At 39.3% G+C, this 15,879-nt stretch overlaps 1 protein-coding gene across 2 annotated transcripts in view; it reads left to right on the forward strand.

The window, feature by feature from the left end:
• Positions 1–15,879, forward strand: part of LOC126458462 (transport and Golgi organization protein 11) — a 46,733-nt gene that overhangs the window by 19,721 nt on the left and 11,133 nt on the right. For both annotated transcript variants that reach the window (XM_050095534.1, XM_050095533.1), the window contains exon 4: positions 12,545–12,678. In XM_050095534.1, the coding sequence (XP_049951491.1) occupies positions 12,545–12,678 (134 nt within the window). The remainder of the gene's footprint in view (positions 1–12,544; positions 12,679–15,879) is intronic.

Raw genomic sequence — 15,879 nt, forward strand, 5'->3', positions numbered from 1 at the left:
GACATTCACCACTGCATGCGGATGCAAGGACTCTTTAAGTGCATAACATGTCAGGGATATCTTTTTTGAGACTTTCATAGCATGTTTATTCCATTTCATTTGGCTCTCAATGTGCAACCCTAAGAATTTTGTTGTAGGCACTTCATCTATGGAGATGTTATCTAGTTTTAAATTTAAGGGACTCTGTTTCCTATTCACTCTAAATCATAGTGTATGTGTTTTCTTTAGGTTGTTGGTTACGTTGTTTTCCTGTGACCATTTGTAGACATCCCTCAGCACTTCAATAGAACTTTCCAGCATTTGTGCTGGTGTCTTACTGCTGATTAATATGTTGCTGTCATCAGCAAACAATATCTTCTCTCCATGGCTGATATGTCGTGGAAATCATTTATATATATACCAGAAACAATACTGGGTCCCATACACTTCCTCGAGGACCCCAATATTGATATATTGTGGATCTGATATATTTTTTTCAATGTACTTTGATTCACTCGAGACGTGTGTGATCTCTACTGACTGTACTGTTTTCTAGATATGAATGAAACCATTTGTTAACCACTCCCCTTACTCCTAGTGCCTCTAGCTTAGGCAACAGTTTCTGGTGGTTAACTGTATCAGATGCCTTAGACAGGTCTAGGAAGAGATCAGTTACATAGCTGTTCTCATGTAGTGCTTCTAAAACTGTTTTTGTGATTCGTGCTATTGCAGATTCTGTGCCTCTGCCAGGCCTGAAACCATACTGGTCATTGCAGAGGAGTTTGAATTCGCTTAGATAGCTAATAACCCTGTTCTTCATTATTGTCTATATCACTTTGGAAAAGGATGACAATAGGGCTATTGGCCTGTAGTTCACAATGTTTCCTATATCACCCTTCTTGTGAACTGGTAAAATTTTTGTATGTTTCAGACAGTCAGGGAAGCAACCAGTTTCGAAGGTTTGATTTATAATTTCTGTTAGTGGAGCTTGGGTAAACCTATCTCCCCTCCCCCCCCCCCCCCCCCCCCCCACCCCCCTCCCGGCTCATGCATTGGGCTTTGTATTCAGTAGTTGGAAGCAATACCATTGAGTTAGCTATACGTTTCTGTGCTGGTTGATTAACACTTTTTGGAAAAATTTTCTGTAACTTTAAAGGTGGCAGGGGTAAAATACAGGGAGCGAAAGGCTATTTACAATTTGTACAGAAACCAGATGGCAGTTATAAGAGTTGAGGGACATGAAAGGGAAGCAGTGGTTGGGAAGGGAGTAAGACAGGGTTGTAGCCTCTCCCCGATGTTGTTCAATCTGTATATTGAGCAAGCAGTAAAGGAAACAAAAGAAAAATTCGGAGTAGGTATTAAAATTCATGGAGAAGAAATAAAAACATTGAGGTTCGCCGATGACATTGTAATTCTGTCAGAGACAGCAAAGGACTTGGAAGAGCAGTTGAATGGAATGGACAGTGTCTTGAAAAGAGGATATAAGATGAACATCAACAAAAGCAAAACAAGGATAATGGAATGTAGTCTAATTAAGTCGGGTGATGCTGAGGGAATTAGATTAGGAAATGAGACACTTAAGGTAGTAAAGGAGTTTTGCTATTTGGGGAGCAAAATAACTGATGATGGTCGAAGTAGGGAGGATATAAAATGTAGACTGGCAATGGCAAGGAAAGCGTTTCTGAAGAAGAGAAATTTGTTAACATTGAGTATAGATTTAAGTGTCAGGAAGTGGTTTCTGAAAGTATTTGTATGGAGTGTAGCCATGTATGGAAGTGAAACATGGACGATAAATAGTTTGGACAAGAAGAGAATAGAAGCATTTGAAATTTGGTGCTACAGAAGAATGCTGAAGATTGGATGGGTAGATCACGTAACTAATGAGGAAGTATTGAATAGGATTGGGGAGAAGAGAAGTTTGTGGCACAACTTGACCAGACGAAGGGATCGGTTGGTAGGACATGTTCTGAGGCATCAAGGGATCACCAATTTAGTATTGGAGGGCAGCGTGGAGGGTAAAAATCGTAGAGGGAGACCAAGAGATGAATACACTAAGCAGATTCAGAAGGATGTAGGTTGCAGTAGGTACTGGGAGATGAAAAAGCTTGCACAGGATAGAGTAGCATGGAGAGCTGCATCAAACCAGTCTCAGGACTGAAGACCACAACAACAACAACTTTGTTGCAATGCTGCTAAAGTAGGTATTCACATAATTTAATTCTTTTGGGTTACTCGCTAAATTTTCTGTGTCTTTGATTTGTGTGTTGTACACATCTGCTTCACGGTTCCAATTTTTTGTTTCGCTATAGCCCACGTAGCTTTACTTTGATTATTGGCTAAATTGATCAACCTATCATTGGCAGATTTTCTGATTCATTTAGTTATCCTTTTATTTTTGGCGGGTGTTCCAATAGGAATTAATGGTTTGGGGAATGTTTCTTCAAATTTTAGTTAAAACTAACACATGAAGTTGGAGAATTTCCTATTCACTTCAGTTTCTGTATAAACTCCTTCCCAACTTCCACGTGTTAACTGTAAGGAAAATTCTTGCAAAGCTGATGGAGAGTAGACTCTTTTATATACATGCGGTTCGGATTCTTTCTCTACACAAGCTTTAACTTTTATAATCTGACATAGATGGTCTGATAGACCAGAAATAATTTATGTATTCTGCTGTTTCATAACGGTACTAGCAGAACACTCGTGTGTTTAAATATCCACCCATTAAGTCATTACCATGTATGTCAGTTTTTTTTCATATTTTGTAAATTATGCAGTTTCCTGGTCGTTATTACGAAATTTGGTTATGGAGATACTTTCACCTGCATCTGTTTCATCATGCTTTTTACTAGGAAACAATATTTGTGCAGAAAGATGGGATAGCAATTTCTCTTTATGCATTAAAAATTAGCTGGTGTATGCAGTATTCAGTGTGGATTGTATTATAAATTTAATGTTCACATAATATGTGACAGAATTTTTTCATTAATTTACCAGTATATGGAATGTAGTATGAAGTCTTGATGTTCTAGTAGTAAGGATGATGCTACTTTAACTTGCATCTGACTTCATGCTCTGAGCCCCAGTGGTTTCTGTTGCAGCCCACCATTTTATTGATTTTGTTTGGAAGTACCAGTGCGTTTAGCATGAAACCAGCTATGCTACAAAAGCCCTGAATGTTATTTTATATATTTTACTTAAAAAAAGATGATTTTTAAAGATAATTCTTTTTTAACATTACACTTTGGCAGCTTTGAGAATGGTTGCCTAAACCTTCTCTCTTCTACAAAACACCAAATAATGCTTAAAAATATATGTAAACACACATTAAATGAGAGAAAAATTATTGAAATTTTAAAGTAGGTGTATAATACATTAAATACACGTAATTACATTCAAAATATGTCAGTAGTTATTAGTTTACAGAATTTAATTACCTTTACAATCTGTTTTTTAATAATTTGCTTAAACTGATGACTGTAGTCTGAAATATAATTTTCTCGGCCCCTGCACAGTCGGCATGGGCTCACAATGAACACATTATGCACAGAACACACAATTCCCCTTCAGCGTCACATGAAAACTAGCCTTCACATAAGACACCGCACATCATGTACTGCTCCAGATATGAAATACTGCAGGACATGCTTTCACCAGCTTCATTGCTGGCTTCTTCCACATTTAATTCATAACTGACTTTTTCATCTCCTTTTTTCTTTTTTTGATCTCTGAAGGCCCTAGTGTAGTTGCTACCTCTACCCAGCTGTATTCTCTCTTGTGCTCACAAGTACGATACCCTAGTTGCTTTCAACTTTCCCATTTCCGTTGTAGAACTGCACGCCTTTTGTCTCGATTTTGAGACCCTAATGCTAAACATACTGATTTTAGAAGCAGTGGTAGTTTAAATTCTCCAGGGACCTGTTTTTTATTGGGGACTGTTGACCATGGAACACACTGAGCTGTTGAAGACATTGATGGTCAGTTTTGGTCAAATTCTAAATCAATAACGTGTGGTTTGTCCATATCTTCTCTGCTCTCTGGGTGCACTAGATGATTTATAACACAGTCATAAAAGGTGAATTGTGCTCTTCATCAACCTCTTTAATACGTTCAGCATATGGGAAATAGTTTTCCTTTTGAAGGGGGTATAAATCCATTGCTTCACATCAGTTACTTGTTACTTGTTATTTGAGCAGTTTGGCATCTAATGTGAGCTTTGCTAAACAGTGCCATTACATGCAAAACACTGAGAACATGGATCTTGTACCTCAATCATTGTGTGATTTACTCATTGTAGTAGACTGTGAGAAGACACTTGACAGTGTTATCAAAGGGCTGAAACTAGTGTGAGCAGTGAGGTGCAGCAGAAAAATTGACGGTTTCAGTAAGTAGATCAAGTCAGTATTTTTGTGTGTAGCTATAGTGACCATCAAAACAACAATTGGAAGCCTACGCTTGTGAATTGTTACTACTGGAAAAGTAATTTTAAATTATTACAGTGTGTAGATCTTCACCAAAAAATTGTCTGTAATTTTTATAAATTTGAATTGTTACTGTCACCTAGCCAACAACAGAAAGGAAATAATAGTCCATGGAGAGTTTAATGTTAATTTTCTGGAAGATGCAGATAGGAAAAAGATACGGAAGTGTTATTAAACACTTACAACCAGAATTGTGTTGTTCCTTTTCTAGCCAGAATTGCAGAGGAAAACAGTACAGTAACTGACAACTCGCTTGTAGGTGAACACTGTGTGAGTAATATAAAAGTTTGCCCAGTTGTGAATGGCCTCCATAACGATGTTGCACAACTAGCCGTACTTGATAAATTACCGATTACTATGTAGTCATGTCATGGATAACAGAGTAATTAACAGGCAAAAGAAATGTTAGGCAGTTTTACAGGAAGCTGACTGGATGTCGGTATACAGGGTGGTCCATTGATCATGACCAGGGCAAATATCTCACGAAATAAGCGTCAAAAGAAAAAAATACAAAGAACAAAACTTGTCTAGCTTGAAGGGGGAAACCAGATAAGAGCTATGGTTGGCCCGCTAGATGACGCTGTCATAGGTCAAACGGATATCAACTGCGTTTTTTAAAATAGGAACCCCCATTTTTTATTACATATTCATGTAGTACATAAAGAAATATGAATGTTGTAGTTGGATCACTTTTTTTCGCTTTATGATGGAGGGCTCTGTAATAGCCACAAACATATGGCTCACAATTTTAGATGAACAGTTGGTAACAGGTAGGTTTTTTAAATTAAAATACAGAATGCAGGTATGTTTGAACATTTTATTTCGGTTGTTCCAATGTGATACGTACCTTTGTGAACTTATCATTTCTAAGAACGCATGCTGTTACAGCGTGATTACTTGTAAATACCACATTAATGCAATAAATGCTCAAAACGATGTCCGTCAACCTCAATGCATTTGGTAATACGTGTAACAACATTGCTCTTAACAGCGGGTAGTTCGCCTTCTGTAATGTTCGCACATGCATTGACAATGCGCTGACGCATGTTAGGCATTGTCGGTGGGTCACAATAGCAAATATCCTTCAACTTTCCCCACAGAAAGAAATCCAGGGGCGTCTGATCTGCTGAACATGTGGGCCATGGTTTGACGACCAATCCACCTGTCATGAAATATGCTATTCAATACCGCTTCAACCACGCGCGAGCTATGTGCCGGACACCCTTCATGTTGGAAGTACATCGCCATTCTGTCATCCAGTGAAACCTCTTGTAGTAATGAAATGATAATTAAATGGACACCCTAGGTGGAAACTGGCGTTGATGTACTTCATTGGGGACATGTTGAAAATGTGTGCCCCGACCGGGACTCTTGTAGTAACATTGGTAGAACATTACGCAGGAAATCAGCATACATTGTACCATTTAGATTGCCATCGATAAAATGGGCACCAATTATCCTTCCTCCCATAATGCCGCACCATACATTAACCTGCCAAGGTCGATGATGTTCCACTTGTTGCAGCCATCGTGGATTTTCTGTTGCCCAATAGTGCGTATTATGCCGGTTTACGTTACTGCTGTTGGTGAGTGACACTTTGTTGCTAAATAGAACGCTTGCAAAAAATCTGTCGTCGCCCCGTAATTTCTCTTGTGCCCAGTGGCAGAACTGTACACGATGTTCAAAGTCGTCGCCATGCAATTCCTGATGCATAGAAATATGGTACAGGCGCAATCAATGTTGATGTAGCATTCTCGACACAGACGTTTTTGAGATTCCCGATTCTCGCGCAATTTGTCTGCTACTGATGTGCGGATTAGCTGTGACAGCAGCTAAAACACCTACTTGGGCATCATCATTTGTTGCAGGTCATGGTTGACGTTTCACACGTGGCTGAACGCTTCCTGTTTCCTTAAATAACATATCTATCCGGCGAACAGTCCAGACACTTGGATGATGTCATTCAGGATACCAAGCAGCATACATAGCACACGCCCGTTGGGCAATTTGATCACAATAGCCATACATCAACAGGATATCGACCTTTTCCACAATTTTAAACGGTCCATTTTAAAATGGGTAATGTATCACGAAGCAAATACCGTCCGCACTGGCGGTATGTTACGTGATACCACGTACTTATCCGTTTGCGACTATTACAGCACCATCTATCAAAAAGGGAAAAAAGTGGTCCAGCTAAAACATTCATATTTCTTTCTTTACGTACTACATGAATATGTGATAAAAATGGGGGTTCCTATTTAAAAAAGCACAGTTCATATCCATTTTACCTATGGCAGCGCCATCTAGTGGGCCAACCATAGCACCATCTGGTTTCCCCCTTCAAGCTAGACGAGTTAGGTTCTTTGTAGTTTTTTCATTTGATGCTTATTTCGTGAGATATTTGGCCTGGTCACTATCAGTGGCCCTCCCTGTATAATGTTGAAATCCCAGCTCCAAATTTAATGTATTTATTTACAGTTTTTTGTCAGTGTTTGAAAGCTGCTTTCCTGAGAAAAGAATAAAGTACAACATTGATATGATATAAAAAAAAGGCCTTGTATTACAAAAGGAATCAAATTATATGCTAGGAAAAAGAATTTTTGTTGACTAATAAACTGGTAACACATGAAAAGATTCAGTGAAATTATATGGACCAAGTATGAAATTAGAGATAAGTTTAAACATAAGATGTGACTCAACCACCAACTGTATGTGAAGTGCTTAATGCTAACCAAAACTCTCTGTCCAGTACAATGTGACTTAATAATCAAAGTAATCATTATGCACATATTATGAGTTAGGAAGATAGAGAGAAATGTATAAAGAAAGTAATCTCATAGTTCACAATAGAATGAAACGAATTTGTAAAGATGGCCAGCACAAATCAGACATTTCAAAATTTTCGGACATGTAGGAAAGCTGACAGATAAACATTTCACTAAAGCAGAGCAGGATCTTCTGAATAAAGCTACATAGGATCTTCTGAATAGAGCTACATAGTAGTGTGATTAATAATCTTTCGGTTAACACAAAAATAGCCTACACAAGGCACAACTCCCCATCGTAGATCAAAACAAAATTACTTTTCAATCATTTCAGAGCAAATGTAGTGTGACAGTGAAGAAAATCACATACTAGGAAATGACCAATCTACACTGTGAAGTATTAACAAGAAATTGAAAGCATAGGTTTAAAAGCTGGCAGCCAACATGTTTGTTATGCTGACCGATGACTATCAGAATAAAATTTAAGAATTTTTTGGAAAGAACAACAACACGATCCTGTGCACAAATTTAATGCACAGAGTGGGAAAGTCCTTGAAAATGTAATTTATTCCTTACATAAAAAGAAATAAGAGATTGCTTGATTATGAAACCTAGAGCCCCATTGTTACATGCACAACCGAATGTTTGTAAAAACAAAGATGTGCTTGTTCAACCTGCTGTGCAAAAAACTCATTTATTGAATAAATTCTGTGTGTATGATGAAATGGTCATCTTTCCAAAATTATGTGAAAAACAACTCTTGTGGTTTTGTACCCAAATTATGCACCCCTCTTTTCTTCACAAATTGCTAATGTAGTACATTTTTAAAGTCCAAGGAAAGAGCAATGATTTACAAAAAAGTTACATGATCAGTAATGTTAATACAGTGCTCATTATTTTGCTAGGAGATGATCCAGGGCTTTGTTTCTTACTAACAAAGTGAAGACATGTTTTCACAATATAATGGCATGTTTTATTTCATGTTTTAACTTATAACAGTAGCAATACACCATTCAGATTTTTAACACTAACTAGTACTTTTTAGAGACCGACAACATGCACAAACGACTTGCTGTAGGCACACTTGAAACAAGGACTGATGCACATGTTGATGGTATTCACTGATAATTTGATGCATTTTCAGTTCCATATACTGTATTAAAACATGAAATTCTTACAGGTTCTGTATTGTTCAAATTACTTACTGTAATGACATTCAGTTTTTGTATTGTTAACAATTTTGTGTTAAGTTCTCTTTTTTCCACTCTTACTAAATTCAAAGGAATAAAATAATGGTAAATGTTATTTTATAAAGTTGAAAAATAGAAACTTTAGGATTCTAAAATATACCACATGTAAAGAACAGCATATATTTAACTTTTGCAAAATATTCAGTTCTTTACAAAAAAAGTGTACTGTTTCGTAGTCATCAGTGTTCTGACTGGTTTGATGCCCCACCACGGATTCTTCTCCTGTGCCAGCCTTTCCATCTCAGAGTAGCACTTGCAACCTATGTCCTCAATCATTTGTTGGATGTATTCCAGTCTCTGTCTTCCTCTACAGTTTTTGCCCTTACAGCTGTATGTTTAGAACTCAATAATAGTTTCCAATTTAGTGAACAAAAAATTTCCATGAAATATTAGGAAAAGTACAGTCGGAAAAAAATGTTTGATGCCTGTGGCATTTATTATGATTTACATAAAATGATGTCTATAAGGTAACTAATTTTTACCACCAAAACCTTTTACTTTGAAAGGTGTAGATAATGTTTCAATCGGTTGTGAAATAATTTGGTAAAGTATAGAATTTTTGTAAATGCTTTAGTATAAAAGGTTAGTGGCTCTGGTAATTTGCTTCTGTACCGTGGCAAACAAATCTGCTCCAGTCCGGAATCACTGAACCATTACACCAACAACCTAAAAACAGCTTTCGCATCCCGCAACTACCCTCCCGACCTGGTACAGAAGCAAATTACCAGAGCCACTTCCTCATCCCCTCAAACCCAGAACCTCCCACAGAAGAACCCCAAAAGTGCCCCACTTGTGACAGGATATTTTCCGGGACTGGATCAGACTCTGAATGTGGCTCTCCAGCAGGGATAAGACTTCCTCAAATCCTGCCCTGAAATGAGATCCATCCTTTAAGGAATCCTCCCCACTCAACCAAGAGTGTCTTTCTGCCGCCCACCTAACCTTCGTAACCTCTTAGTTCATCCCTATGAAATCCCCAAACCACCTTCCCTACCCTCTGGTTCCTACCCTTGTAACCGCCCCCGGTGTAAAACCTGTCCCATGCACCCTCCCACCACCACCTACTCCAGTCCTGTAACCCGGAAGGTGTACACGATCAAAGGCAGAGCCATCTGTGAAAGCACCCACGTGATTTACCAACTGACCTGCCTAAACTGTGAAGCTTTCTATGTGGGAATGACCAGCAACAAACTGTCCATTCGCATGAATGGACACAGACAGACAGTGTTTGTTGGTAATGAGGATCACCCTGTGGCTAAACATGCCTTGGTGCACGGCCAGCACATCTTGGCACAGTGTTACACCGTCCGGGTTATCTGGACACTTCCCACTAACACCAACCTGTCAGAACTCCGGAGATGGGAACTTGCCCTTCAGTATATCCTCTCTTCTCGTTACCCACCAGGCCTCGACCTCCGCTGATTTCATGTTGCCGCCACTCATACCTCACCTGTCATTCAACAACATCTTTGACTCTGTACTTCCGCCTCGACTGACATCTCTGCCCAAACTCTTTGCCTTTACAAATGTCTGCTTGGTCTGTGTATGTGCGGCTGGATGTGTGTGTGTGTGTGTGTGTGTGTGTGTGTGTGTGTGTGTGCGCGCGAGCGAGTGTGCGAGTGTATACCTGTCATTTTTTCCCCCTAAGGTAAGTCTTTCCGCTCCCGGGTTTGGAATGACTCCCTTCTTACCCTCTCCCTTAAAACCCACATATTTTCGTCTTTCCCTCTCCTTCCCTCTTTCCTGATGAAGCAACCGTTGGTTACGAAAGCTTGAATTTTGTGTGTCTATCGACATGCCAGCTCTTTTGTTTGGTAAGTCACATCATCTTTGTTTTTAGATATATAAAAACAAAGATGATGTAACTTACCAAACGAAAGCGCTGGCATGTTGATAGACACACAAACAAACACAAACATACACACAAAATTCAAGCAACCAACAGTTGCTTCATCAGGAGAGAGGGAAAGACAAAAGGATGTGGGTTTTAAGCGAGAGGGTAAGGAGTCATTCCAATCCCGGGAGCGGAAAGACTTACCTTAGGCGGAAAAAAGGACAGGTATACACTCGCGCACACACAAACTTGTCTAGGTAACTGTCCTTCCAGTAATTCACTTTAACACCATTGTGTTCCCGTTCCATAGTGATAATATAGAGTGCTTTCCCATTCTGATAATTGCTAGATAAAGGCTTTAAAAAGCTGAAAATGGTTGTGAAATGAAGGAGAAGTTTAAATAAATAACAGCCCCGAGTGGGGAAAAATGCCCATTCATTCAGTGACTAATAATAATAATTGCATTTTATTATAATTCCAGCCTTATCCAGATTTTACAAGTTTATAACTTCTCATTTGTCGATATAAGCAGTGAAGAGTAGATTCATATAGCCTCATGGGTTTCCTTTCTTTATTTAAAAATTTTCCACTCATTTTACATGCCTGCAGAAAAATAGCATTCTGTTGTTAAAGACCCTCACAGACAATAGGCCTGTACATTTTCGGGAAGTTCCTTGAATATTTTACTGCCATAGCATATTTCATCGCCCCTGCAGATGCAAACTTGGGGTAGATAATTCATTGCATTTTCTCTGTTTTCTTTATATGTTGATTTAGAAGAAATGCAGTGTGAATAATTGTAAAAGTCTTATTGGTACTGAATGGTTAGCACACTGGACTTGCATTCAGGACGACGACATTTCAAACCTGTGCCCGACTGTACTGATTCAAGTTTTGTGCAATTTCCACAAATCACTTCAGGCAAATGACAGGATGGTTCCTTTGAAAGGGTGTGGCAGATTTCCTTCCCAAATCCGAGCTTGTGCTCCGTCTCTAATCACCTCGACGACGGAATATTAAGCACTAATCTTCTCCATATTGATACTGAAGAACATAACTACATCCCATCTGTTGTTGTCCATTGTCTCATCAGTCAGCACTTATTCATCCAAATATCACAGTGTTGCTTAGATGAGAAAAAAATAGGATACGGAGTATACAGGGTGAGTCAGGACTATATGTATATGTTTTGAGGGGTGATAGTATTAATGATCCCGAACAAGAAACTTCATTGGGCACATGCCATATTCTGAATGGTTTCGAAGATAAAACACATTTAATTTACAGTATTGTTTATTCTCTGTATTATTCAAACATTGCCATTGTTTACAATTTACCACAGTATAGAGGAAGTTGAGATGAGCAATTTGCGGTCTATCAAGTCAGAAAACTACGTCATATTGGCATACAGAAACTACCCAAGCTACAGCATATGCGCGTCACACAAGATTTTCAATATTCTCACACTCTTCGCACAAACTTTTACTCCTGGAGAATATTAAATGTGTTCTATGCCAGAAATCATTCAGAATAGGGCATATGTCCATATGAAGTTTTTTTTGTTGAGAATCACTACTACTATCATTCCTGTAAGCATGTAACTTCCCTTCTGGTTCACCCTATGTTTATAAGATGGTGATGTGTTTGATTCATTAAAGTGCCAGGTAGGGTCATTGTGTGTGTGTGTGTGTGTGTGTGTGTGTGTGTCTGTGTGTCTGTGTCTGATTCACCTCCTGACTGACACTTCCTGTGCATGTCCTTTTTTTGTAATGTTTTTCTCACAGTTTTATGTCTATCAGTTTGCATTATATTTCAAATACTGCCATAAGTTCCTCAGTCTTATTGTACAAAATACAATCCAGGTAGTGTCTGATGACAAAGTTCTTTCAGAAGGAGGAGGAACTTTCCCAGTAAGAATCCTGGCTTTCCATTTGTTCCGTTGGTTTCCAACCTCCACTTCCCTTTTAGGTGCTACTGTTATTATTATCATTATTATTGTTGTTGGTTTTGTTAATACCTGCACATTTATATTTTACAGTGGGTGAGAGTAAAACTCAAGTACAAAATTTCAGAGAAGCCCTTTTCTCACATTTTTATTCACTTCAATATGTATTATAATTGTAAAAAAAAATTACTCATGGTCTCAAGATTTTCTTCCGTCCAGTGCAGCTGTTGTATGTGTCAGTACTACTACTACTATTGTTCTACTGAATAACATTTGTTCCATTTCAGACTCCTCCATCAGTCATAAGGCTTGATGAATACCCTTTTCCTTCTGCATTTGAGTTCACTTCTGAGGCACCTGCAGAGAAGCCTGGTGCACTTGTTAAACCTAAACCACGTGTGGACCAGAAATTAATTAACAGGTAAGTTTTGTTTGCAAGTGTTTCGGAAAAGTAAAAAGATTGTTTTAGCTTAGTAGACTTACACACACTTCAGAGCAACATTTATGTAACACAGCAACACTTTTTGATGTTGAAGGCTTTCATCTGGTGACTGTGCTAAAACAGTCTCTCAAAAACTACGAATACATGCATACCAGCCTTCATAATGTTGGCCGGCCGGAGTGGCCGAGCGGTTCTAGGCGCTACAGTCTGGAACCGTGCGACCGCTACAGTCGCTCGAATCCTGCCTCAGGCACGGATGTGTGTGACGTCCTTAGGTTAGTTAGGTCTAACTAGTTCTAGGTTCTAGGGAACTGATGACCACAGCAGTTAATTCCCATAGTGCTCAGAGCCATTTTTCATAATGTTGGAAAAAATGTGCTAATCCTACTGCATAACTGCTCACTTCTGTCCATTCAGCCAGTTCCATTACAACTTTCCAACTTTTACTTGCCAAATAGTATTGAGTCCTCTTTATTTGCTGTTGCCCAGTCCAACAGTTAAGATAAAGTGAAGAAAAAAATTTCCGGGCTGGTCCATAATGTGACCTACTTCTGGTTGCCCAGTCTGATGCACTGACATTGCAGCTGGTTAGCCAGTTGGAAGGATGACTGTTACAGACAGCCACCGTAATAACATCCTGTCTCGCTATGTAAACATGGTTGGTGATGGAAACAGCTATTTGCATCCAGGTAAATGTTGGCTGGATGGAGCTGCCTGTACCAACATCACTGTGAGGTGTCCAGTGATGATGATAAACAGCTGTGGGAACTTTAGCAGTTTCACTACAGGTTTGGAGTGCCTTGTTTCTGCATTTGTATTGAACAGTACAGTCACGAGATGAACTGAACAAGAGCAGTTTCTCAATGGAAATTCAAACTGCAGTGTTTCGTTGTTAAACTGTACTGCACTTGTTTGTTCAACATAATCACATTGAACTGCTGCATTGCGTTCCTTTTCGTAACATAAAATATACTGGGTTGCTGCCTGCCAATAAGCAGCTGTACAGGGTTAGATTCATAGGTAATTAACATTTTAAGCTCCAAGTTACTCTCTCATAGATTCTACCATGCTCAAGCTATGCAGTCACTGCAGTGTTACCTGCATAAATGAAGAGTATGCCCATCACCACAGGCACCAGTTCATGTCAGTATTCTGATATATTTCTGGAAATAATTATCTGCGATTCTACTAACTGCATATTTAGCATTTCCAATCACAAGAAAAATAGTGTGGATTTAGCAGTCACTACACAGTATAAGTGTGTTTAGTTGGCATGCTGTTCACTGAAAATTATGCCATTTCCTTGTCACTGACTTGCAGTCAAGGAGGATGAAAACTTTACAGAACATTGTTGAAATAGCCCAAAATCTTTTTCTTTCACTTGCTTACTAAGCAGGATCCAATGCCCAATGCAGAATTTCATGCTAATTGCTAGGGCACAAGGATACCCACTCCTCCTGCTGCACAACTTAATCACAATGGTAGTTTACCTTTATCTGTGGACAGACAAAACCCTTTGTGGTTTGCTGAGATTACATTCAGTTTGTGTCAGAGGAGTACAGTAAACCATGAAAAACATGGCCATGTTATACTATCGATCTGTTCATATGTGTTGTAAAAACTCTAACCATATTCTGCATTAGAAAACAGTGAAAAAGTGTAAAATTTCAAAGTCAGAAGCATATCCTCGGTAGAAGCTGACAAAGCTTTGATCTTGCAGGGTGCAACACAGTGCAACATGCAGTCATACAGTTAAGAATTCAGTAGTCCAGTGGGCAAGGCTACAAATAAGCTGCTAAGCCAGAGAGCGAGAAGATCAAAACAAATTGCAAAACGATTTAGAAAACATATCTGAATGGTGCAAAAATTGGCAGTTGACCCTAAATAACGAAAAGTGTGAGGTAATCCATCTGTGCTAAAAGGAATTTGTTAAACTTAAGTTACACAATGAATCAGTCTAATCTAAAAGCTGTAAATTCAACCAAATAGCCAGGTCTTACAATTATGAACAACTTAAATTGGAAGGAACACACAGAAATGTTGTGGGGAAGGCTAACTAAAGATTGCGTTTCATTGGCAGACACTTAGAAAATGTAACAGATCAACAAAGGAGACTGCCTACACTATGCTTGTCCGTCCTCTTAGAATACTACTGCATGGTGTGGGATCCTTACCAGATAGGACTGACGGAGTACATTGAAAAAGTTCAAAGAAGGGCTGCACCTTTTGTATTATCGCGAAATATGGGAAAGAGTGTCACAGAAATGATACAGGATTTGGGCTGGACATCATGAAAAGAAAGGCATTGTTCGTTGTGACGGAATCTTCTCACAAAATTCCAATCACCAACTTTCTCTTCCAAATGTTGGCACAGGCCTACGTAGGGAGAAACGATCACCACGATAAAATAAGGGAAATCTGAGCTCGTATGGAAAGATATAGGTGTTTGTTCCTTCCGCATGTCATACAAGATTGGAATAATAGAGAATTGTGAAGGTGGTTCAATGAACCCTCTGCCAGACACTTAAATGTGATTTACAGATTATCCATGTAGATGTGCCTGTCTCATATCAGGTGACTGGGTAACGCATAATTGCCAGTCCAGGATCGACAGGTACCTCCTGGTACAGGCCAAGCCAAGAGGGGATGGGTGATTGCCTGAGCTGCGACCTTCCAAAATTGCCAATTGGTCCCTCTGTCAAGTGTTCGAGAGGTGTGATCTGAGATGTGAACAATCACCTAAGGAGGGTACATTCCGCTCTGAGGGAGGAACCCCCTTTGGAAGCAGAGCGTGCCATCGGAGATGCTGGCAACTATAGCGGATTTTCTCTCAGTGAGCCAATCTTCTTCTCCATGGTCAGTGTCTACTAACGGAATGAGGCTCAAGATTCACAGACCCTCCCTGCTGCACCAAGGTTCCTCGTGGTTTCACTTACTGGAGACGGTCAGTCCTTTGCTACAGGAAATCAGTTTATTATTCAGAAAGGTGTTGATGCAATTGCTGGCCCTGTGAAATCCTGCTCTCATTTACACAATGGCACTTTGCTTTTGGAGACTACTTCTGATTCCCAAGCGCGACAACTGCTTGCAGCTTCGCTTCTCCTCAGCTATCCTGTTGGTGTCAAGGACCATCGAACACTGAATTCTTCCCGTGGTGTTATTTGCACTAGGCTGCTCGAA

This window comes from Schistocerca serialis, chromosome 2 (genome assembly GCF_023864345.2).
Source record: "Schistocerca serialis cubense isolate TAMUIC-IGC-003099 chromosome 2, iqSchSeri2.2, whole genome shotgun sequence".
NCBI classification, from domain to species: domain Eukaryota; kingdom Metazoa; phylum Arthropoda; class Insecta; order Orthoptera; family Acrididae; genus Schistocerca; species Schistocerca serialis.